Source organism: Cyclopterus lumpus, chromosome 17 (genome assembly GCF_009769545.1).
Source record: "Cyclopterus lumpus isolate fCycLum1 chromosome 17, fCycLum1.pri, whole genome shotgun sequence".
NCBI classification, from domain to species: domain Eukaryota; kingdom Metazoa; phylum Chordata; class Actinopteri; order Perciformes; family Cyclopteridae; genus Cyclopterus; species Cyclopterus lumpus.
In genome coordinates, this window is record NC_046982.1 from 16,650,311 (window position 1) to 16,673,605 (window position 23,295).

General features: G+C 40.7%; 3 protein-coding genes across 6 annotated transcripts; 1 reads left to right on the forward strand and 2 right to left on the reverse strand.

Moving 5' to 3' along the window:
* Nucleotides 1-2,428: 2,428 nt before the first annotated feature.
* On the forward strand, nucleotides 2,429-4,707 carry wu:fc46h12 (uncharacterized protein LOC568958 homolog). Its single transcript, XM_034554559.1, has 5 exons — nucleotides 2,429-2,562; nucleotides 2,722-2,781; nucleotides 3,144-3,254; nucleotides 4,296-4,357; nucleotides 4,472-4,707. The coding sequence occupies exons 1-5, from the start codon at nucleotides 2,560-2,562 to the stop codon at nucleotides 4,476-4,478; spliced, it is 243 nt and encodes an 80-aa protein (XP_034410450.1). The 5' UTR covers nucleotides 2,429-2,559; the 3' UTR covers nucleotides 4,479-4,707.
* Nucleotides 4,708-4,763: 56 nt separating this feature from the next.
* Nucleotides 4,764-11,235, reverse strand: LOC117745932 (Y+L amino acid transporter 2-like). 2 transcript variants are annotated; one of them, XM_034554556.1, is made up of 9 exons: nucleotides 10,689-11,235; nucleotides 9,482-9,607; nucleotides 9,257-9,401; nucleotides 8,128-8,251; nucleotides 7,900-8,003; nucleotides 7,721-7,817; nucleotides 7,444-7,593; nucleotides 6,521-6,704; nucleotides 4,764-6,293 (listed from the first exon to the last, which is right to left on the reverse strand). In XM_034554556.1, the coding sequence occupies exons 1-9, from the start codon at nucleotides 11,206-11,208 to the stop codon at nucleotides 6,199-6,201; spliced, it is 1,545 nt and encodes a 514-aa protein (XP_034410447.1). In that variant the 5' UTR covers nucleotides 11,209-11,235; the 3' UTR covers nucleotides 4,764-6,198. The 2 variants fall into 2 exon arrangements, with proteins under 2 accessions (XP_034410447.1, XP_034410448.1); XM_034554557.1 differs by having other exon boundaries at nucleotides 6,180-6,293; nucleotides 6,521-6,666.
* Nucleotides 11,236-14,350: 3,115 nt separating this feature from the next.
* LOC117745930 (receptor-interacting serine/threonine-protein kinase 2-like) lies at nucleotides 14,351-21,720 on the reverse strand. Of its 3 annotated transcripts, none has more exons than XM_034554555.1 (11): nucleotides 21,012-21,720; nucleotides 19,912-20,065; nucleotides 19,183-19,338; nucleotides 18,363-18,523; nucleotides 17,461-17,510; nucleotides 17,159-17,320; nucleotides 16,599-16,684; nucleotides 16,017-16,118; nucleotides 15,578-15,674; nucleotides 15,267-15,455; nucleotides 14,351-15,160 (listed from the first exon to the last, which is right to left on the reverse strand). In XM_034554555.1, exons 1-11 carry the CDS (start codon nucleotides 21,209-21,211, stop codon nucleotides 14,781-14,783), a joined length of 1,737 nt encoding a protein of 578 aa, XP_034410446.1. In that variant the 5' UTR covers nucleotides 21,212-21,720; the 3' UTR covers nucleotides 14,351-14,780. The 3 variants fall into 3 exon arrangements, with proteins under 3 accessions (XP_034410446.1, XP_034410445.1, XP_034410444.1); XM_034554554.1 differs by having other exon boundaries at nucleotides 14,351-15,163; nucleotides 15,267-15,452; nucleotides 21,012-21,719; XM_034554553.1 differs by having other exon boundaries at nucleotides 14,351-15,163; nucleotides 21,012-21,717.
* Between the last annotated feature and the right edge of the window lie 1,575 nt (nucleotides 21,721-23,295).

The window sequence follows — 23,295 nt, forward strand, 5'->3', positions numbered from 1 at the left end:
CAAAAGCACACATGGGTTGCCTTTATTATAACACCAACATTATTCAAATAGCCGGTTTTCAAAAGGTTAAATGTGAGCGTATGAGATGTGTTATGAGAAATGTGTTAGTTTTGCTATATAATTCAAATGACACACAGGTTATGCATCCATACATGCACTATTCTCCTGTTTAAAAAAAAAAGCAAAAATGGAAAGACATGTTTACCAATACTGACATTTTTACACAATTAACTGTTTTGTGACCATCTTTGATAACATAAATTGCAAATAAAAACCTGATACTCCAGAAATCAACCAGAAGTCCATGCGTTATGTGAACTTTGTCTTTTAATTTCTCGATTGTCAATAACTTCTGCTCGCATTCAGTGTCAGTCTCATGGCAGGAAGAAAACAACACACAACAACAATGTTCATGTTCAGTGACAAAGCCTGCCAACCAAAGTGGCTGCTCAAGGGGTTAAACAAATAAAATAAAATAGCATGTATATACATAAATATCAACAGATGGTTTAAGGGAAAATTATAATTTTAAGATTTAAAAGCAGATTGCATGTAACTACAAAGACCGTTATATGAATGTAATTATCAACATTATCAGCGAATCTCAAATGAATGTTAAACTGATATACTTTTGCTGCAGTTCCACTTTTAGCGTGTAGAGAGCAGACTGCAGATGAGAACTTTGGGATGGTCCTCCTCTGACAACCTGCTCACATTATTATAAGCCTACGTTTTTTTACCACCCAATATCAAATACAGAGTTCTTTTCTTTAATTTTAACACAACACCTTTCAGAAATGTCATGTCAAGAGAATACAAAGGACTCTTTTTCATGGCCACAGTCATGTGTGTCATGCTCCATGACGAAAGCTATTTATAGGCAGAATCCGTGTCATGTTCTCAGAAGAAAACGGATCGTAATCAGTGTGAGAACAGATCCTCTCCAGTGTTGTGCTGCTGTTAGACATTGTTACTATCACCAAGGGGAAGAGGTTCAAGGACCCCAATGACCATGAAGTCAAAGACCATCCAGTGCTGCAGAGAACATTGATTTTTGTAGGAAGTTAGCATCGCACTGGTTCCCTCAACAACATTTATTACCATTAGATCTTTATTATTGCGGAAAATAAACTTTGTGGGAAACACAAGTTTATGACACTTACATGTTTTGATCATCAAGATAATCGTCACAAATGAAAGCCACTTTTATGATTTATGAAGAGGGAATGCTTTGTGCAGAGGAGAAAATCTGCTGTTATGCTGTAATGAACTACACCGTGGTCGCTTTGGTGTGATGACGTTTTGTAGTCTCTTTTAGCCACTAGCTAGCAACTACCTTTTCAAAGACACGGAGAAACCTCAATATTCCTAAGAGGGGGTATTTACTGACGTATTTGATGTTGTAGAACACAACTTTACAATCTCTTAAGCTTGTGTTACCCATAGACCTTCTTTCAGGCGTCATACCAAAAACTCTTCAACTTTCAGACAAGTGAACTGAAAGGACAAAAGTGCTGACTATCATAAGATGATGATAAATTAATAACAATGTTCTCCACACTTGGTGGTCATTAGACTGCAGCTCCTCGGTCCATCTAAAGTTACGTTATCATGCACATATAAAGTGGGGGATTGAGTTGCAGGAACATAAATGCTGCTGACCACTCTTTCTTTGACTATTTCTGGTTACGTTTTTCTGGTCACTGATGACACAACTATGTTCCAGTGCTTGAGTTTTAAGAGGTGCAAATTAAATCTTCTTTCAGCTCCTTGTTTTGGTGTAACGGCCACACTTTAACTTTTGGTTCACTCCCACTGCCCTCATGTAATGTTTAGCCACAGCAGACTGCTGTTTCCAGCAACAAAGGAACAAAGGAACAAAGGAAAACACTGCACATCACCTGCTCATCAGACGTTAGCCTCATGCTGGTGAACGTGGCGACACATTTAGCAGCTGAAGAAACCGTGAATTGAGAAATGTTTTGTGCTGTTTTTATGTAATCTGTCAATGTTGTGAACCCCACAAACAAAACTCTGTTCATTTTCCATTCCATATATATATATATATATATGTAACAAAACATGCACATGCAAATAATACCAAAACTATCTGCATGTACACTGGAGGTATGTGAGATATGAAATTAACTGTGAACCATCCTCAATTGCAAGCAATGGATGCAGAATGTATGAAATCAATCTATAGTGTGTTTTTCAGCCGTATTCTAAATGATAAAATAGTCTAATTGTTGTGAAAATAACGTTGCCTGCGTTACCTCTGCGTCTATATTGTTATCTTCAGTTTCCAACCACTCTCTTTCTCTCCCATGCTGTGGCGCATGTTAATCAATGTTGTGCTTCCAGGTATCCACATGACCCTGCGAGCTGGTCTTTTAAGCCCTCCGTGCAGAGCGAGGAGACACATTCAGATGCCGTCCACACACGGGACCCACCTGCCTTCAGTATGGACCTGAGATGCCCGTTAGTAGCTTCAGCTCTCCTCCTGGGGGCCACAATCACCGTCTCACTGGCTGACAGAACCTCACAGTGCAAAGTCAAATGGTAATGTTTATTTCTTAGTAGTTATAGATTTCATTAGCCTGCGTTGTATCAAACTGTGTGAGAGTGCTCTGTGGGTGCTTTTGGGAAATCTTCAAGTTAATGTTCTGTGTTTTTTCTATTTCATCTGATTATTGAAGTCCATGCTGTTAATGTTCACAGATTAAAGCCTGGCAGATCGGGGAAAGCTGTCTGTATGCAGGAGAGAAGTGCTCGTACGAGGTCAGAAACATCTCAGTCAACTCGTGTATTGTTAAAGTAAAATACATGAGCTATTTTTGGTGAAAAGAATCCACATTTCCGGCATTAATTTAATGAGAATCGGAATGCAGGAAGCCACCCGATGGATGTAAACATGTTATAATTTCCTCATAGAGATAATGTACATTGTCCTTAATCTAATTTTTAAATAGGCCGCAATGCATTTGGCCATTTGTCTGCAGCTGGTGTCACAACTAAAATCAAATCAAATCTATATGTATCCTTTCATATTGTGCTCCCTACTGCCTACTATGATAAGTATAGTACCTGATGCACAGCGTAGGACATGTCCTTGACCTGACTGAATGTGAAATGCTCTGCAGCTTGTGTCCACAGCTCCGTACCTGATCAAAGCCACGCACACGTCTCCGGCAACCAAGCAAGTCAACGACTTCCAGTTTCTTCTCGAGCAGTCCACCGTTTGCAAGATGACCGTAAGTGCTTTTTAAAAATTCAATTCAGTTTATTTTGTATAGCCCAATATCACAGATTACAAATTTGCCTCAGAGGGCTTTACAATCTGTACACATACGACATCGCTGTCCCAGGACCTCACATCGGATCAGGAAAAACTCCCCAAAACGATATGCGGCTGCAGCTCATTCAGAACTGAAACTGTCTTCAATTAAAAGCTGGAAAAGCTTTGTTCAAGACCACAGGATTTATAGATGTAATCATCACACATGTTTTGACCTAATGGTGCAACCATTAACATGTTTACATATTTAACTCGGCGCATGTGTTATGAAATCTAGAAACTCCATCAGAAAGCATGATCTGTCTCTACTCGGTCACAAATTGATGCTGGAAATGTCGATTTCATTTATGTATTATACTTCAACAATACATGAGCCAGACATGAGAAATCGGAGGTCTCTCTTGCATACACACAGCTTTCCCCGATCTGCCAGGCTTTAATCTGGCTCACCAGCTTTCCAGTGACATCTTCGCACGAGATGCCAAACAACCTGCAGAGCAGTCAGCGTTAGGTTTATTAATGTCATAACTTAAAGGCTCATGTATCCTTCACAGCATCAGAAAAATCAATAATAGATCAACTTTAGATACTGTTGATCTATTTCTCTGGTAAAACGTGACTGAGTGTCTTGTGAGTCCTGTGGTCTCCCCATATCCAAGATAACATGTGAGAAATGACAGAGCGTTGAATTCACACGCACCTTGTCTAACATGCATGTTTGACCCTTTAGCCCTCTGGGTGTCATGCAACTCAAACACCATCATAAAGCATTATCCATCTCCACTTGGTCACAAGATGCAACACCTGCTCTGTGAACATTAACGGCTGCAGCATGGACTTTAATAATCAGATGAAAGAGAAATGTGACACAATGAGGGGAGATGTTATTTTTCTGACTTTAAAGCGACTGAAAAGAAAAGAAATCAGTGAATGGGCTTCAGTCACTGACGTTCCTCTTTTGACAACCTGTTTGTCTTCTAATGTTTCTGATGTGCAGGGAGAGGCAGCATCTGAGTTCCAGAAACACAAACTACTGCAGCCTCCAGAACCTGATCATCGGTAAATAATTCATCTGACACCACGAGTGTTCACTCAATGATCTACTGTATGTCAATGTTTTACTTCGTAAGGAATGATGATGTTGAATATACCCGTGTGCTTTCCTCTGGCCAGGAAGTGACCTGTTCAGTGCTGAGGGATACAACCAGTTCAACAACAATTGGATCTGTCCCGGGTTCGATGCACCTTACTTTACACGGAGTCTGTCACTTCACGTGTGGCATAATAAGGCTGCAGAGAAAACTGGTTCCTAACATATTAATCTTTCTGTTGTATTCATATGGACCTCATTAAGATATTTGTTATAAATTTAAAACATAATTACAATTGAAAATGATTTGATTCAAATAGAACCAGTTTTTTTACATGAACACAGCGATATGAAACTGTCCCTGAAAATGCCCCATAACAATGTTTCAATATTTTATGAACGCTGATGATTTTACAATAAATGAATTGAATCAGAACACAAATACAGCTTTTTGTGAGCTTCTGTTGGAAACAAAGCACAACTCAATAATAAGATGGCAGTGTGATAGATGTGATGATTGACTTCAGTTCCCTGTATTTACACTCCAACAGCATCTCGTTTCTAATTTGTCTTTCAATCTGGTTGACTAAGAATACATATTTATTTATTGCAAACTTGCAAAGAAAATTCCTTTCTTTTGTGACAGTGGCTTTTAGAAAATGGTACTTAAAATAATTCAATAATAGGATGCATTAAAACGCATGCAGTTTTATCACAAGGCAATGCGATGAAGAAACATAAATATAAATAATAAACAGATACATCCTAAAGACAAACTATGTCTAAAATGACAAGTGTTACAGTTTATAACACAACAAGTAGTGATTGTCCAAGTCAGCACCCCATTATTCATCTTATAAATGTATTAATACACATGAAACTGCAGCTGGAGTCCAACCTGCGCCAATAGCATGACACGCTCTTGCTCGGTCTGCCCCATTTTAGTCAATTAATTAACTAATTCGTCATTTTCATTTCAGTTGACAAAGATTTCTTTAGTCGATTGTCATTTTTCATATTTCCAAGAAAAGTGGTGCTTTTTAGTGTGATTTTGTTGTGGAGGAACTCAATTTTCAATCGATTAGTTGAAAGTATTTCTTTAGGGGAGGACAGTCATAAGGCTCAGGTTGGCATGTCTGACAATAATGAAACAGCTCCCCTTTGTGGAGAGGCTGAAGCCTGCAAATGGCGAGCGAGCGAGCTACCGTCCAGTTGCAGGAGGTTGTTTGCTTCGACAAACCTGCTCTGAAATAACGTGGAGCAAACATAGCGTACCAAAGATACACAATGCAGTGTAAGAGTGGTGAAAAGCCTCCTTAAATTGGTCAAAATAAACTGTTTCATACAAACTCTACAAATATCTGATGATTGATTCAATTCCAACCCCACAGTCATTATTTGATGGATTTGTTTTAAACAATGCCAGGCACAAAGTAATTTGGTTTACAGCTTCACTAAAAGTCTAAACAAAATTAAAAAGTGAGCATATTTATTCCGTAGTTTGATGAGATCCACATAGAAGATATTCCTTGACCTCCGTAGAAAAAAATGTATCTCATTTTCACAAGAAAGCAAAAGTTTGCAGTTCCTCAAGTGCCTGCTCCTCCGCGGTGAGTCATTTGAGATGTCAGGACCTTTTTTGTAACTTGACCTGGGAGGAGTAATCCTCACAAACTCCTGCACCAACGTCACTCTGTCCACGCGAGGCCCGGGCCTTCCTTGCGTTCGTGAGAGAAAAGAATGTCGACACACGGACCAGACGGAGGCCTCCGGTAGAACGCCGGCTAATGAGCGACGGATTGTCTGCGGCTCACTGCGTTTTACCACCTGCTTGTACGTCGGCCTCGGTGTCAAATTCAGTCAGACAGCAGCAGAGCAGCATCTGGGCCGATCTGGTGACAAAGTCTGGAGGAGGAAAAGAGGGGAGGAAGATGTGGCCGTGCAGAGGTCAGTAACAGTTGACTCATCATGCAAGATGATTAATGCTGCATTTAGGAACGTGATATCAAATCACGTGACACTTATTTGACCGACAGGGAAATGTCTTCATTTGAACACGGCTCCACAAACACAGGGCAGTCATTAAAACACACAAAATATCATTTGTTCTGCACACGGACATTTGAGCTTACCGTTTAACTTGCGTATGAATTTGGGTCTCCTCTCCTCAGGCAGGTAAATGGCCACATAGTAGACGGGCACCCCAGACAGTGCAATGCCAATTCCGATGAGAGAGTTGATGGTGTCTCCGTACAGAGGAACGATCACTAAGAACAGGCTACACAGACAGTAGACGAAGGGGAAGAACAGAGTCAACTGTGGAGAGAAAAAGACGGCTCGGGTCAGTTTGTAAACTGATATCTGATATCAACTCGCAGAGTGCTAATTTAAGCCAATATGTAAACCATGGAAACTATCAGTGCTTCAGATTGTGTTAATAAGAGACCTACAGAACTCTCTACTCTGTGACGTAAGTATATTTCTTTCTTCATTTAGTTTTGGACTAGTCGGTTGAAGAGGATAAAGAAGAAGCTTCAGCCCCTCAGGGCGCTGACCTCTGACCTCTGTGTCTCCTCTGTTTTGTGGAGCACATTGGGAATCGCATGCACTGGCCTGCACATTTAAATATTTACAACATTTAATTGTGCATTTTGCCTCACAACTGTACATTTTACATTTGTATATATGTAATGGTCACCTACACACTGGGCAAACATACACTTTAATTTCTTAATACTTATTCTGCTTATATTATATTTATTTTTCTATAATTGTTCTAATTAGTATTCATTTTTACACAGCCTGAAGAGTGTGTCACCCTGCATTTCACTGCATCAACATTTTTTTTTGTCTTGAATCCAAATGTATAAACAAGTGATAAATATGGGGTTCAAAATTAAAATATTACAGAAAGTATCACTTCAAACTAGAACAATATTTTAAACATTATGACACAGGACCTGTAGCATCGTGTGTGTATGGTACACACATATACACTAAGTACCATATTAAATAAATTCATTCAGCATGATCTGAACAGTGAATAAAGCAGCACCTTCACAGGCCTGTGTCTGTCTGGCTGAGTGATGCGCAGGTAGATGAGGCCGGCCACAGACAGACCCACATAGAGCCAGTAACTGAAGCTGAAGTAGTTGATGAGCTGGAACACGTCCTCTACACACAGGAAGATCAGACCCATTAACCCCTGCAGAACATAAATTAATATATATTCATATTCCAGTTGTGGCGCGTGAAAACAGTTTGTCCTCTGAAGTGCTACGCGTAAGGGTATGCAGTAGAGGAATCTGAATGGAACGATAAATGGTTCTCACATTGAACAGCAGTGCAGGTATGGGTGTGTAGCGCTGCAGGTGAATCAGACTCAGACTGTTGGGGAGGTGGCCCTCTCTGGCGCCGACGAAAAACAACCTTCACGATCAACAAAGATGGAAAGTTACTGGCAAAACAATAGAAGCCTAAAATCAGCGTCTGTTCAGCACTTCCTGATTACCGTGAGGCAGAAATGATGGAAGCATTGAGTCCCCCGTAGCAGGACATGGCCACCGAAACAGGGATGATCCACTTGAACGGCCCGAGCACTGCATTCCCAAAGGTCTGTGGGTTCAGATTGACACGGTTCATTCACGTCACAGTGGAAAAACGTCCTGGGTCGACAAGTTCAGGACTATATTTAGCAGCGGAGGGAATCCTCACTCTCAGGGAACAGTTTGTCTCTTACCACAGCAACGGCGTCACTAGCCAGCAGAGATGACATGTCCAAAACCACATAATACGCCACGTTGGTCAGCAGGTAGATGATGGTCACGATGGGCATGGAAATGGCAATGGCCAGGGGCAGATTCCTACAACAACAACAACACAGAGAGTGTGTGGTGACTCACTGCAAAGCTGCAGTAAACAGATTACAGAGGATTCATGTTAAGACATTTACTCAAGTTGCAATTTCAATCTCTGCTGCCTATTTTCCTTTGCTCGGGGGAATGATTTTTAGATGTCTTTTGATTACAGTGTGATATCAGCTCAAGTTCACAAAAGAAAAAGAAGGAATATACAATAAAAATCCAGCAATGTGGAGAATTGCATCTGGCTCTGTACAAAATGTTTTGTTAATCAGAAAATAATGCGTTACCCTGCAATGAGTAATATGTTGGCCACTTGAAGGCAGTGGTAAACACGAAACTGTGCTATCATCAGGCTAAACAGTTGCACGTCCAGCATGCTATTGAGCAACATTCGCATTGGTTTAGTCCTGTTTGTGCAACACACGACAACTTAAAGTCTTTACTCTCTATTGGCTCTGTGTTTGGTCTCCACCAACTCCTGAAATACCTCGAGTTGATAAATGCTTCGCTAGGTTCACCAGCTAGCTGCTACATTGGACTACCTTCCGTTTAGTGTTGTTCTGTGTCTGAAAACAAGGTCAATGAGTGAGAGCAGTGACACTGAAACAAAACAACAAAGTTGCAGAGAGCGAAGCCAACATATGGAAGGCGTGTTTTACCCTCATGCGTAGAGAAAAGGGAAACTGTAGAGTCAAGATAATCATCACTAGAAGCAACGCTTTCCCCATATAGTAGTCACTATAACCACTGTAAATATAGAAATATTTAGTGTAGCAGCTTAAAATAAAGCAAACAAATGTCTGACTGGGTAAGATACAAAAATATTCAGTTCTAATTTGTCAAATAGTTTTTAGTTTTTAAGTATTATTCCCACCGGCTCATCTGTATCACCTTATTTCAAGCTAGTCAGAGACTTCAAGTCGAAGCATCAAACGTGTCCATGTGCGGGCTCATGGTTACACTTCCATGTGTCTTTTTGTGTACCGGTGTGTGTATGTGTGTTACCTCTCAGGATTCTGAATCTCCTCAGTGACAAAGTTAAGTGTATCCCAGCCGGAGTAGGAGAACAGAGCCGAGTAGAGGGCCAAAGCAATGGCTCCGGGGTCTGTGGAGGAGCCCTCAAACGGGCGGTCAAAGTTCTTTGTTTCTCCTACATCAAGATAAGTCACAGCGTAAAGCACACATTCATCTGGTTTCCACTGATGCGTTAATACTCCTACGTAATCTTACCAGTTGCTATTTTTATTAGTCCTACAGTGATGATGAGGCAGAGGGACATGAGTTTGGCGAAGGTGAACATGTCCTGAACCAGCGTCCCCCACTTCACGCAGGCACAGTTGATGAAGATGAGCATACCTGGACAAACCAGAGGAAAAGGGCAATAAATGAACCTTCATCTGCATGATTGAGAAGTTAATTCATACAAACAAGGCCTGATACAGCTTTGGGTACAACTTCTGCTTTCTTGTTAGGTTGCATTTCCAAAAATGAAGCATTCGGGAAACAATGATAAACCATGTTTTTCTCTTTGCGATACTCAATATGTAATAACTTGAATTTCAAAATGGATAGCTAGTAGCATGACATCGCTCAGCTCCAAGCTGGAGATTGCTGACTATGTGCCACGTAGGCCAAAGTTAGTATGAGGATACAGAAACAGCATTGCTCTCTCACCTAAATAGCACTTCTGCTTATTACATTCTTCACAGCACAAAGCCAGGCTGTAAACCACACTGGTCCACGGTCTAACTATAGCTGGTGCCACTTCCACACAGGGTTACTGCATTTAATACTGGGATGAATGGGCCTAGACATGTACCGAGGCTATAATACCCACGCACCACTTGTTTCTGCTCATGTCATCCTTAATGAGTGAAATAAAAGAAGGAAAAAAATCGGGATATTGTCTAAACTGACATATCCGTGTATTGCGTTTTATGTAAAGCCACCATGTGCTTCACCAGTTTAATTTATTTTAGTGTGAAAGAAGAACATGTAATTTCACACACCTCTCATACAGCGATAGTGAGGCCGAGTTCGATTCGATACAATTTTAAACAAAAACGCGCTGTTTCCTGTGAACGTGTCCAGTGGCGGACTCCGCCACGAACAATGGAAGTACTCTATAGGGAGGTCATTACTGAATGTAAATGTATGTATTTTGCTGAAAGCAAATGCAGACAATAAACAGTAGGACAATAGGTTTGTATTGAATTAAGATCTGAAAGATTATAACTTTAAGGGTAAGTGTTTTGTGTCAGTGCTTGATTGAAGTCATTAACTGGTGTGAGGTCAAAGTGGGTATGACGGTGTACATATAAATATATAAAACACTAGGAGGCAGTACTGTGAGTGTTTTCTGCAAATTCTTGTAATTGAACAGACTTTTATGTTTTATTGGTGATGAATTGTGCACCTACACAGGAGTGTTTCTTACAGAGGCAGGCTGCAGCGATAAGCCGGACAGCATCGTACGGCGGATGGCAGGTGGGGTAGAAAGCCTCCACCAGGTAGTTGGCGAAGGTCAAGGAAATCACAGCCTGGCTGGCCGGCTCAATCAGCAGGATGGACGTCCACAGACGGATAAAAGCAAGGAAGCCTCCGAACGACTCCAGGATGTAGGCGTAGCTGGCTCCAGACTTGGGGATGGTGGTGCCGAGCTCTGCGTAGCACAACGCCCCAAACACTGAGAAGATGCCTCCAGCAGCCCAAATCAGCAAAGACAGCCCGTAAGAGGAGCTGTGCATGAGTACACCCTTCGGCGAGATGAAGATCCCAGAGCCAATCATGTTCCCCACAATCAGGCAGATCCCGTTCAAAAGGGAGATTTCTCTCCTCAACTGCATTTTCTCTTCTTTCACATTATTCTGGGCCTTCAAGTCCTCGTCAGATGGAGCCTGTGAACTCGGGCATATTGTCTGTGACATGACCCCCATCTTTTGCTTCAGATCCTCCATCACGCCAGTGCTGGCGTTGAGATGAAAGGGCTGGAATTAAAAGGGGGATTATTCCAGTTTGACAAACTGTTCTTCCATATAAATATTACACGATTTTCTTAAGTATACTTCTTCATGTCGAACTACACTTCCCAAGCCTGAAGCATGAAGCGGAACGCCATGTCCATGATACAAGAAAAGGTCACGCATGGTCGCCTCACACACACACACACACACACACACACACACACTAACATTTCCACCAGTAGTCCACTCTTTCGACAGGAACAAAACACATGTAAGGTTGTAAATTAGCACACAAAAGGACAATGTGTAAAAAAAGTCAGCTTACTTAGAGAAGATCAACAGGTGTGTTACGTGTATAGTCTCCTCAAGTCAGTGCTCCTCTGAACCAGGCAGTGAGACATTGGTGAGATCACATCTGAGAAGTAGCAACAGGACGGGTGATGTTGTAATACCGGGACAACCGAACTGCACCCACATGTCCCCCCATGTGCTATTTTCAGAGACAAGCAGACCTCGTCGCTCGCCCCCTGGCAGCGAGGACAGGAGCTGTTTCTGGGTCAACATACACAGTAGATTATACGATACAGAACATATTGCGATACAAGGAATGAAATATATATATATATATATATATATATATATATATATATATATATGACAGTTCAGTAATCTGTGGCTATACATAAACCTTTTGTTTCTTGACGTCCCAATAGCAGCTCTATATAGATGGTAACATTGTATATAAAGCATATTTAGAGTAAACATTACCATTGAATTAATATTACATCAAAAGACAAACAAGAAGGAAGAAGAAAGCAGAAGTAAAAAAAACAGAATATCAATTTTAATGAAGAGTTTGAGACAATATATGAAAAATCGTAGTTTCCGTTGAAACAACGGCAACAGGTCTGTAACAGATCATATTCTTGTTTGAACTGATAATGGACATAAGCACTAAAGTAATATATATATATATATATATATATATATATATATATATATATATATATATATATATATATATATATATCTCAGGAGGCAATTCTACAAATCATCACTTGACAAAAACAATGTGTGAGTTTTAAACAGGTGATCACAAATGAAAATATATATTTAAAAAAAAGACATGAAACTATCTTCTCCAGTACAAAATATATGTTACAACATATTTAAGATATCAAATGCATTTCTACTCAGAGTTTTTTGATACGTGTAAAAGGATTGTGCACATTGCTATAGTAAGCAGAATATGAGACATAGTTATCAAACACAAGAAAACGTCCAACATTATGGAAACGCATCAACCTTGCTTGGCCTTCTTGTCGTCTTTTAAATTATATAATTGTGTGCGATTTCTTGTAACAATAACCTGCTGCGGCTCATTTCCAACTGTGGAAATTTAAGTTTATTTTTTAATGGAACTTCAACTTTCTTTGGACCGAATGTTGTGGAACAAAACAAAAGGTTTTGGTTCTGTTGAAGTTGAGGGCGTGACACAGCTCCACGTCTGTCATTCAGGGCAGTGATGAAGACACGAGGCCCGTAACGAGAGGCCGATGTGCACACAACACAGCTGAAACCACCAGGCCGTCAATCGACAATAAATTCATCTGCAACTATTTTGACAATAAATTAATCTGTAGCTTTCATGAGTAAAAACAAGAAACACGTGTTTGTATTTGGGGTAAATCTGAAGATATTGACTCCGTTTCCTGTTTAGGAAACTGTAAACAGAACTTTTTACCATGTTATAGTAAAAGGCAAACAATTCATTCATAAAAAAAATAAAAATAAAAATAAAAAAGAAGGTTAATGTTATAGTTCTATTAAACACAGATATAAACATGGCGATAAGGAAGACTGAAGGTTGAAACCGTGTCATGGAAACAGAAATAATTAGTTTCTTTCTGGCTCGAAGAATCCATATAGTCTCAGTGAAGTGAAGACAAAACTGTATGACTATTATTATTATTATTGTCTTGCATTTAACAGTTATTGATCTATGTACACGAGAAAAAGAAAGATACTTATTATTATTATTATATAAACGTGTCGTTTTGATTGGGACGCACAGCTACTGTAGAAAAGGTTGATAACCTGACAGCACTGGAACTACAGCTGGCGGCCAAACAAACTTTTTAAATGGGCCGTGAATTTAGTGGAATATAGAATATGACTTATAATAGATTGCACATCATAGTTTAAACACTTGTCTGCTCTGTTTGTTACATCTTAAAAGTTAGACTTACATCATTGTAATCTTTTAAGTGGGCACTCAGGTCATGAACAGAAAATTATATTTGGCAATTTCTTCCTCAACCGTATTTATATACAGATTTACACATATTATAATATGTATGTGGGCACTTAGGCCATGCACTGTATTTATTGGTTTTAAAGTATTGATTTAATTTAAATTATATTCAAGAGCAGCAGACACATTAATTAATGTTTTTGAACACAAATAAACTACTGTAATGTCAAAAGTTAACCGTTAACTAGTGTTCAATGGGTTAGTTTGAGTTTCCTGGTCTAGAACAATGACTTTCTTGAAAACTATCCAGTCCCTATTTTCTGTGTGTAGCCCACAACCAAGAGTTTGTGCAGTAAAGGTTGGAACAAGGAGCAAGGATCAAAGAATGTGAAGCTCATAAACTATAACTCTGCATCCAGAGGAGTCTAAAGTGAACATTACTAAGAATACGGATAGGCGAGGCCACTCCTGAGATCACTTTGGTCCACTTTCAATCCAGACGGACATGCAGACACGCCCATCCTTCTCATTCTGAGTGTTATATTACAATCTCAACTTCCTCTTCACTCCAAAACTTTCCATACGATCAAACGGCATGTGACCAAAACCATGACTCATTTCAACATTTCGGTTACGTAAAGCCGTTAACATCCCAAACCACATAGTTAGCCATCATTGGCTCTTGAAGGCCTTGTGCAGTTCTCACAGATCGAATGTCGGCCATGTGCTTCAATACAAACACACTGAGGGACACACACACACACACACACACACACACACACACACACACACACACACACACACACACTCACTTCACTCAGGGGGTACACGTCATGAGGATGGTTCACCCATGACTACAGGAGACTTTAAGAGTACGATTGCTTTTTTTTTTTGCTGTAGGTTTTTTTTGCTGTAGGTTTTCCAGCATATTAACAGTCCTTCTGTCACTTACTTAGATCAGCTGAGTGTGAGACACACACACACACACACACACACACACACACACACACACACACACACACACACACACACACACAAATAAATAACCTCATTAACATTGTTAAATACTGATCCCTTAAAAATCTTTTGATTCTGATTGCACAGAATAAAACATTTGATCTCGTGAGTGGAAACCCTTCTCAGGAAGTGGCTTAGTTTTGTACCTGTGACTCTTTTTGCTGACCCAGCCTTCAGTTCCTCTTTGAGGGTACGACTGACGGGAACCATCTTACCGAAAGCGGTAGTTGTGTGTAGTGTAAAGTCGGCCCAGTCTATAATCTGGATTGTTTCCATTGTTTAGCTTTCACTGTTGCTACACATTCCTGGGGATATTGAAGGACATGGATAGCGGTGGCGCGCAGGGGACGAGGGTGGGGGAGCTCAATTCAGGCGGGTACGGCTGCAGGCCCATCTGCTTGTTGTCACGCAGCTTGCGGACGACAATGCGGCAGAAGTCTTCGCAGTGTCGATGACAGTTGTCCAGCAGCTGGCGCACCTTGGCGGTGCGTGTGGTCTGGGTCACCACCAGCTCATAATCCTCCCGCATCAGCATGGTTTTGGCCAGCAGGGCATCCAAGCACTGGTTCAGACAGGCCTCCGTCATCTGGGAGACGATCTCCTCGCGGCGTGTCGCGATCCACTGGGCCATCGGGCCTTGTAAGGGAGGGGAGTGCCGCAATGGGGGAGAGTATTCTGCTGCATGTGAGGAGAGAAGAGAGATTCGGGTTGTACATTTTTTTTTTTCAAATGTCCAGAACTGTATTATCATTATCAGTCACTATGCTTTCACTGGTTGTACCTTGTTGCTGAGGCTGAGTCTTGAGGGTGAGGTTCACCAGCTTCGTCTCATATTCAGTGACATGCGGGTCTGATGGCCTCAAATCATTGATGTCGTCGTCGCTGTTCAGATTGTTGCCTATGGAGTAGTCCTTCAAAGACTCAGGAGGCTCCAGTGTATGACATAAAAATGACGACGGAAGCCTCTCTGCTTCAGAAAGAGTAGAAGAACAGGCTTGTATTGTTGACAGATGTTTACAAGCTGTTTCCTTTGTTTCATAGCCATCCACTCAATGAGTCCAATGCATGAAATGTCAGTCCTGTTGTAAATACCTTTGGAAGGTGCAGCATTGCTGCTGGTAAGGGCGCCTGGTAGAGATATATCTGTGTCCTGGGAGGAAAAAGAGCCCGAGCCTGAGGTGGAGCTCTCCTGTAGCACAAAAAAAAAAAAATGAAGTTTTCCTACGCAACTAATTACACACCAATAATATGATGACATCCATCCAATTAATCAATCTGCAGTCTTGTCGCTCTGTATCTTAAGGCCACTTTGTAGCTTTTCCAATCAAAAAGGCAAAGGATCCAATTTAAATTCCTCTTGTAACTGTACACCACTCAAATATTGTGTTTATTATTCTTCTTAGATTTTGGATTAAAAGCTAAAGACTGGGACCTTGAAGAAATGATACAAAAAACGGACAAGGCTTGCATGTAGTGGCTGTTTATTATGAAACCTTTTCTTGATATTTGGACAGACATTTCAGCTACTGACCGGCCAGGGGCTCTGCCTGTCCTTCTGCACGTTCAGGGGTCCATCCTCACTCCTCTTCTCACTCACTGACTGGGCTGAACAACAGTCGGATCTCTGCATCCTCTGTGGAGGCACAAGCAAGAAGAGGGGAGTGAGTCCCACTGATAGAGACTAATAGTTGGGAACAATCAAAAAATATGCCAAAATCTAATTAATAAAATCTGCTGTTAATCCGAATATGACCTTATTTCGTAAAAAGCAAAAAAGACTACAAACTGCCATGGAGCAGAAGTGTTTTCATGTATCTGACCACACAGTTAAATATTCACGAGTTCCTGGTGGAAGTTTGGCTGCATTTCATTGTTCGTACTGATACTCATCTAAAAATATAGAAGACACCAACTACTACTTGTTGTGTTTCCCAGTTTAGTAAAAAGCAATAAATGGTGACTATTCAGTGACACAATTTAAAACACAAGATTGGAATTTTCCATTAGTCCCAAAATGATTGACATGTCTTATAATATATAGACAGACACACACACACACACACACAAACACACACACACACACACACACACACTAAACAGTGAGACGACTAACCTTTGACCTCTTGATCTCCAACACGGCCTCCAGAAAGTCAATTTCGTCAAACTTCCTCACCATGGGCTCTAGTTCAATCAGACACTCTACAATGGCACAAAAAAAAAAAGAAAATCACATTTCTACGATTTAGTTTCACACTATGAAATCTAGTAAACAGTACAGGACAGAATATTCTTTTCTGTAAACATTTAGTACCTCAGTTTTGGGGTTTTCAATAACACAAAGTAGTTAAACCAATACTTTAATTTCTTCTAACAACATTTGTCCGTTTTGGCTATGAGATGAAAACTGTCTCTGAATGTAAAACAACAGTTACGTTTATAAAATGATTCAGCGAAGAACATTTCAATAATGTGACAGGAAGCTGATACTTAGTCACTGCTTTGTCAGGGTACAATTTTGCACTGACGAGCAGGATTTAATATCCTGAACTATGATATATAAAAAAAAGAAAAAAGAAGGTCAAACTGGTTCAACAGTGTCATCCTCTGAGAGGGTGGAATTTGTCAATGTGCCAGAAAGGAATTGCTGCAAAAGAGTTATTTGTGAGAGCTTACTGAGGAAGGAAGGTCGTTCATCAGGGTTAGTGGTCCAGCCGCAGGTCATTAAACTGATGAGGGTTTCTCTGCTGGGGATGTCAGAGGGCAGACTGTCCAGAGTCGTGTCAGGACGCATCCCACGTAGCACACTGAACATGATCTGCATTGGGTTGGTCACCTCTGATCATACAAATACACACACACACGGGTCAGTGATTAGTCTGGTGGCCCCATGAAAGTTCAGTCAAAGAGCAGCTGAACAGAATGAAAGAGAAACCCCCCCAAAAAAAGCAAACAGTAGATAATAAAAAATGTGTTACCTTCAAATGGAATCTGCCTGGACAGGACTTCCCACATAATGATGGCGTAGCTGCAATGTGAACATGCAGGAGAGAATCAGTTCTGGGAAATTAGAGTTACATCATTCTCTCCGACTGGTATTCCCCCTCTGAGTTAGGGGACGTTACGTCACGCTAACCAGAGGAGCTGCTTTGAGGAAGACCAATGACCAATTGACTGTTGTTGCAATCGAAGCCCATTGCCCAAGAGATTACAATCCATATTTTGGATTCTTCGAAGTGGGGTTGTATAAACTCGCCAGTCAGGAAAACCTGGTCTGTCTGGTCTCTTAGTCCCGCACCAGAGATCACCTCAGCCCTTCAAAAAGCTCCACTTTTATACAGCAAAGAATCCAGTTCCAGATTCTCCTCATCACATACAAAGCCCTTCACAACCCTGAACCCCTTCATACCTTTCTGACCTCCTGCACCGACACCGACCTCCTCTCTCCCCCCACCACCTCAGACATTCTCCATCACTTTCAAAACTGAACTTAAAACTTATTCATTTAAATCTGCTTTTATCCTGTGATGCTAGTTATGCATGTTTTGGTTTTGTTTATTACAGTTCTAATGTCATCTCTCTTGTTTATACTATTAATGCTTTTATTGTTTCTGTTTCTTACCATATAAAGTGCCTTTGAGCACTTTTTTCAAGTGCTATACAATTCAAATGTATTATTATTATTATTGAGAGTTCATCCATTCACAAATTCCACCCAATGATTTGACCACTGACCAAATCAACATAAAACATATTTAGAAGGAACTCATGTTGTAGAAACTGAAAGATACCCAGATTAAAAGGAGAATATACTTGTTGTTGTTGTTGTATATTGTTCAACCAATTTCTAATGACTAGTTATTGAGGTATGTTGTCTCACCTGTACATGTCGTGCTTCACATCGGCCCGACGGCTCTTGGATGGTTCGTACTTCTCAGGGGGCATGTAGATCACTGTGCCCCCCGCCATCTCTGTGGGCTTGGACCCCGAGCCTTTACTGACGGACAGCTGCCGCCACTTTGAAAGGCCAAAGTCAGCAATCTGGGCCGAGAAATAGCACAACATTAGCAATCATTTATAATTAGAGATAAAAAGGTAGTTTATTTTAACTTGTTTTTTTCTGGCTCAGCTTTTCCTTCTTCCAATTAAAGACAACTGATTGAGGCTCCAAGAACTTTAGCCATGTTGTGGGATAATAGCTACTATTACACACTTTGAACAACATGCTTTTGAGTGGACTCAAAATATCCAAAGAGCTAATAATTAACACTGAAACTTGCAATTATCATCTATTGTCATTGATTAATTTAGTGAGAATCTTTCTACATTTTGTTGAAGAAATATAAAAAAGAAATTGTGAAGAATTGTGAAAAAAGCCAATTATAATTTCCCAAGATGATCATAAGACTTCTTATCATATCAGAGCAACGGTCCAAATCCATTCAGTTTACTATTATATACGTTATGACAAAATAAAGCCGAAAATCCTCCCATTTGAGCAACATAAATCAGAGAACAATTTGAATTTACTGTATAAAAAAAGTGTTGTGCCCTACTGTATGGTTTTTGTGAGTAACATGGGAATTTACTGAACAAATACACAAACAGACAACCACACTCAGTGACACCTACACTTAAATGTGTGTTTCTTTTTGTCACACATCCAGTTCATATTGTTCCAAAGTCTTGTTGAGACATACCTTAACGTGAAATTCTTCACCCAACAGTATGTTCTGCGTCTTCAGGTCGTGATGCAACAGGGGTGGGTTCATGTTGTGAAGAAAGTTAACCCCTAAGGCAATCTCATAAAGGATCCTCAGTCGCAGAGGCCAGGCAAGCTCGGGGTACATGTCCTTCTGTAGGAAGAGACCCTGTTTTAATTCAGAGCATCACATGGAGACCGACTACAAAACAGAGCTTGACAAGAGCACACAACAAAAGGGAAAGACATGTTACCCCACCAAGACCGGGGGGGATTGCCCAAAACTTTATTTGTCTCATTTTTATTTCTTTTTTCTAAGTTTCATCATGGACTGAATACTTTCAAGTTCCACTTTTGCTTGCTGAACAACAGTCACGCATACCATGACGTATGTACACATGACGAGTAATGCAGAAAAAGATACAGAGCAGCTTACCAAAAACATAAAGAGACTCTTTCACTTTAACCATTTTTTAAATAAAATTGCAGAAACAAACACCGTGACATGCATTTGTGACTTTTAATACTTTAGTTACATATTTGCTCTCATTTCCTGAGTGAAAGAGGAAAATAATATAAATGCAGCAGAGGTCAGCCGTTGTTTTATTAATCTTGAATCCTTATTCATTCTTGAATAAGGATTCATAGATTATAGTAACAAGACTAGAGCAGTTATTTGAAAGAGCAAGTCTTAGATTTATGAAATTAAACCAGGACATATATTTACCTCGTGGAGCAACAGGTCCAGAGAGCCATTGCTCATAAACTCGGTGACTAAGCAGAAGAACTCTGGCTCGTTGCAGATACCAAAGATCTGGATTATGTAGTTGAACCGGGCTTTGTGGAGCACCTCGGCCTCCTTAAGCAGGCAGTTCCTCTCTCTGAAACACAGCCAGTGACAGAGTCAGTCTTCATTCTCACATAAAGAAATATAAAATGGCAAAACCGTGATGTCATTTCGGTGTTGTCGGCATAGACATAATTACAGAAAGCACGCCAAATGAATGACATACGGAAGACAATTGTCTTTAGGGCTGCAATACAGAGTAGTTGGAATTATAAATCACAATATTAACCTGGATACTTAGTTTAGGATATTGATGTACAATATAAAATGAGATGTACAATTCTAATTTTGATAGTTTTTAAACACGTTATTTAGAATCCTTGATCTGGAGTACATAGTGGAATAACAATATTAATTAATCATATCACCACAATATGATCTAGTTTAAATTCAATAAAAAGATTAAAACTATAGTTATTGCCCACCCCATTGCATTCTTTCTCTTGAACCTCAACTGCAGGAAGGCAAAGTGATGATATTGTGACAAACATCCTGGGATTCAACAACAGCCTCACCGATATATTAGTATTGGCATATACTGCATGTTGGCCGAAGTAACAAGAAATAACAGCGCAGACATAACAAGATATGTTTAATATGACTTAGAAATGGGGTCTCCACTGCATTGTCTGTCCACCAGAGAGCACTGACATGTTGATTAAAATAAATCCTGATCATTGAATATCTCTCATCATTAAAATGTTAATATTAACCAATATTTAGTGGACTATTCTGGTCTAAAAAGAGTTGTGGGAGTCAGTAGAGATTCATTTGAGCGGACAGCTCTATCCCATCATCACACATGCGCGCAATGGAGCCACAGGCCTCTCGACATTAAAAAGTAAAAACTAAAAGAACAATATATATGATTTCAATAAATCTGTGCCAGTTTCTTCCATGAGCAAGACAGTGATACTGTCGTCCTGGGACAATGAAACAACAAGTATGGCCTAAAATAGTGCGCACACCGACGCAGGTACCTTTCTCCAACGGGACAGTCGAGCTTCAGGCACTTGATGGCCACCGTGGTCCTCCAGTCCGAGTGCTGCGCCTTGAACACGGTGCCGAAGCCCCCTCTGCTCAGGTAGTACAGGTCCGTCAGCTTCTGGTACGGGATCACCGGCAAGGTGCTGGTCAGGCTGCCGATGTTCACACAGCCCACAGCCGCGCACGGCTCCATGGCAGCTCGTGAGTTTAGGGAACGTGTCTGAGGATGTATCCTCCAGTGGGTCAGCCTGTGAAAGCGGAACTGGCGAAGAGGAAGAGCTCCTCAAGCCGCACGCATTGCCAGCGAGCCCGCTAAGCTAACGTGGATGTAGCGAGAGGAGAACAGGACGCGACCGATCAATGGTGTCCCCCGTGAGATGGAGCGAGACGAAGAGCAGCCGACGACTACGTCTTCAATTGTCCGCGTGTTCGTGCGAGGCCGCCGGGACCGCCTCCAACCGGCTGTCACAGACGGAGTCACGGAGAAACGACAGCGGCGGGCTGTCAGGTGGCGCAGGTGTGTTTGTTGTTGGTGATGTCGACACGCTTCCGGGTATTTGCGAGATGCGTTCAGGCTCAAAGCCAAGAGTCGAGAGATTCACAGAGCCGATCTGGGTTTTATTTAGTCGTGGGACAGCCCTCTGAGCACACGGCCTTTTTTTGGTTTCACTTTCGTTGGAAACTAAAGAACCCGCCTGAACTCAACTGTTTAAAAAAAAAAATGACATGCTGGAATTTCCCAGCATGACTTTCGCCCCACATCTCTACCGAGTACTTTGAGTTAATTTAGCCTTTCATTTATTAGGGGGATACACAGACAAGAGGAAGACAATCAAGAACACAAATCTAAGTTCCAAATAAATCCCAATAAAAACGTCCCATTTTTGTTGTGGTATAATAAAGTGAACAACACATATAACAAAACACATTGTCTGATGACCTGTGTGATGTCACTCTAACATCACGTGACTTCCTCTCTAAACACCCTACATAACTTAAACGGCACATTACTGTTGAATGAGAACAATCACGTGTGAGCACGTGTGCAGCAATATGCACTTAAGACCTCCTATTTTCAGAGGATGTGTCTTTGTGTGTGTGTTAACTTGCTAAGACACCGAGAACAGCTCACTACAGAGACTGTACGTGTGGTGTGGGTGTGTGTGACGTCTTTCTTCTCTCAACACCTCTTCAGACATCACACTCAGGCGTGGTTGATGAGGAGTTTTTAATGATGTGCTTCTCAGTGAAGCTCTCAGACACTTTGTGTGTTTGTTTTTATTGTCTCAAGGGGCGTAAGGTCATGAAATCTGATAACCGTCGTCTGTTGTTCTGAGTACAGGTTTGTGTGAGACTCTGGAGGAGACTAACCATCATCTTCTGAGGGAAGTCCTAGAAAATCAGGCAGAAATGTACAATTTAAAGAAAAACACTGGAGGAGAAGGATCTACCTCTTCAGCCTCCTGAACAAGACAGTGACGTGTCTGTGTGTCTTTTTGCGCAGACACGTGAGGTATATTACATGTACTGTACACTGTATTGACATGTTTCCTCTCACACCCTGGCACTTTATTTGAAGTTTAAATAATCTGTATCAACGAACCTTATTAATATTGCTATGAGTTTGGATGCTAACAACAAATATGACCAGAAGGTGGCAGTGTATAATCAGGATAAATGTTCAAGGATAAAGCCACTGCACCTGCATCAAAGGGATCCTGGAAATGTAATGTTCTGTTGAGTTGGTGAAGTTGATCAACATTTGTGTGGAATGATTTATACCTGATCAGAAGTGTGTTCAGTTTTTAAGGTGTCCACCTCAGAAGAAGAGAATAGTGCACAGCAGACAATAGAGCAGGTTTCTTCTGGAAATATTTTCTTTGCATTAAATTACGAACTTATTCCAATAATATTACGTATTTTTCCTCAAATTACACCTCAGAAAACACAGATATGGTGGAAATATTTTGAATGAACGTTTTGAACATGAGCAGAAATCTTGATGAAACATGTATTAGCTATTAAAGTCCAGGGTGTTTATAAATGAATAAAAATGAACATTATTGAGGTGCACATTTAAAGAGGTTAAGTAGTTCTCATAACACAAGACACACAAGAGGAGGACAGAGTAAATCACGCCTACATGTGTGTTGACTCAACAGATAGATACATATTTAAAAACAACACAGCATGTCTGAGAGCCTTTCTGCTTCATATTTTTTTTTATACATTGTGTTCTCCTTTACATAAATAATGACAATTCCACCATCTATGTAT

Coding starts and splice junctions, on each gene's coding strand:
- wu:fc46h12 (XM_034554559.1), top strand. Junction 2,782..3,143: donor GAGAGAAGTGCTCGTACGAG/GTCAGAAACATC, acceptor AATGCTCTGCAG/CTTGTGTCCACAGCTCCGTA. Junction 3,255..4,295: donor CCACCGTTTGCAAGATGACC/GTAAGTGCTTTT, acceptor TCTGATGTGCAG/GGAGAGGCAGCATCTGAGTT.
- LOC117745930 (XM_034554553.1), bottom strand. CDS start 21,211: ATGGAGCCGTGCGCGGCTGTGGGCTGTGTGAACATCGGCAGCCTGACC. Junction 19,339..19,911: donor TGGACCTGTTGCTCCACGAG/GTAAATATATGT, acceptor CTCTTCCTACAG/AAGGACATGTACCCCGAGCT. Junction 17,321..17,460: donor CAGGCAGATTCCATTTGAAG/GTAACACATTTT, acceptor TTGTATGATCAG/AGGTGACCAACCCAATGCAG.
- LOC117745932 (XM_034554556.1), bottom strand. CDS start 11,208: ATGGAGGATCTGAAGCAAAAGATGGGGGTCATGTCACAGACAATATGC. Junction 7,818..7,899: donor TCCATCATTTCTGCCTCACG/GTAATCAGGAAG, acceptor TTGATCGTGAAG/GTTGTTTTTCGTCGGCGCCA. Junction 6,294..6,520: donor ATTCATACGCAAGTTAAACG/GTAAGCTCAAAT, acceptor TTCCTCCTCCAG/ACTTTGTCACCAGATCGGCC.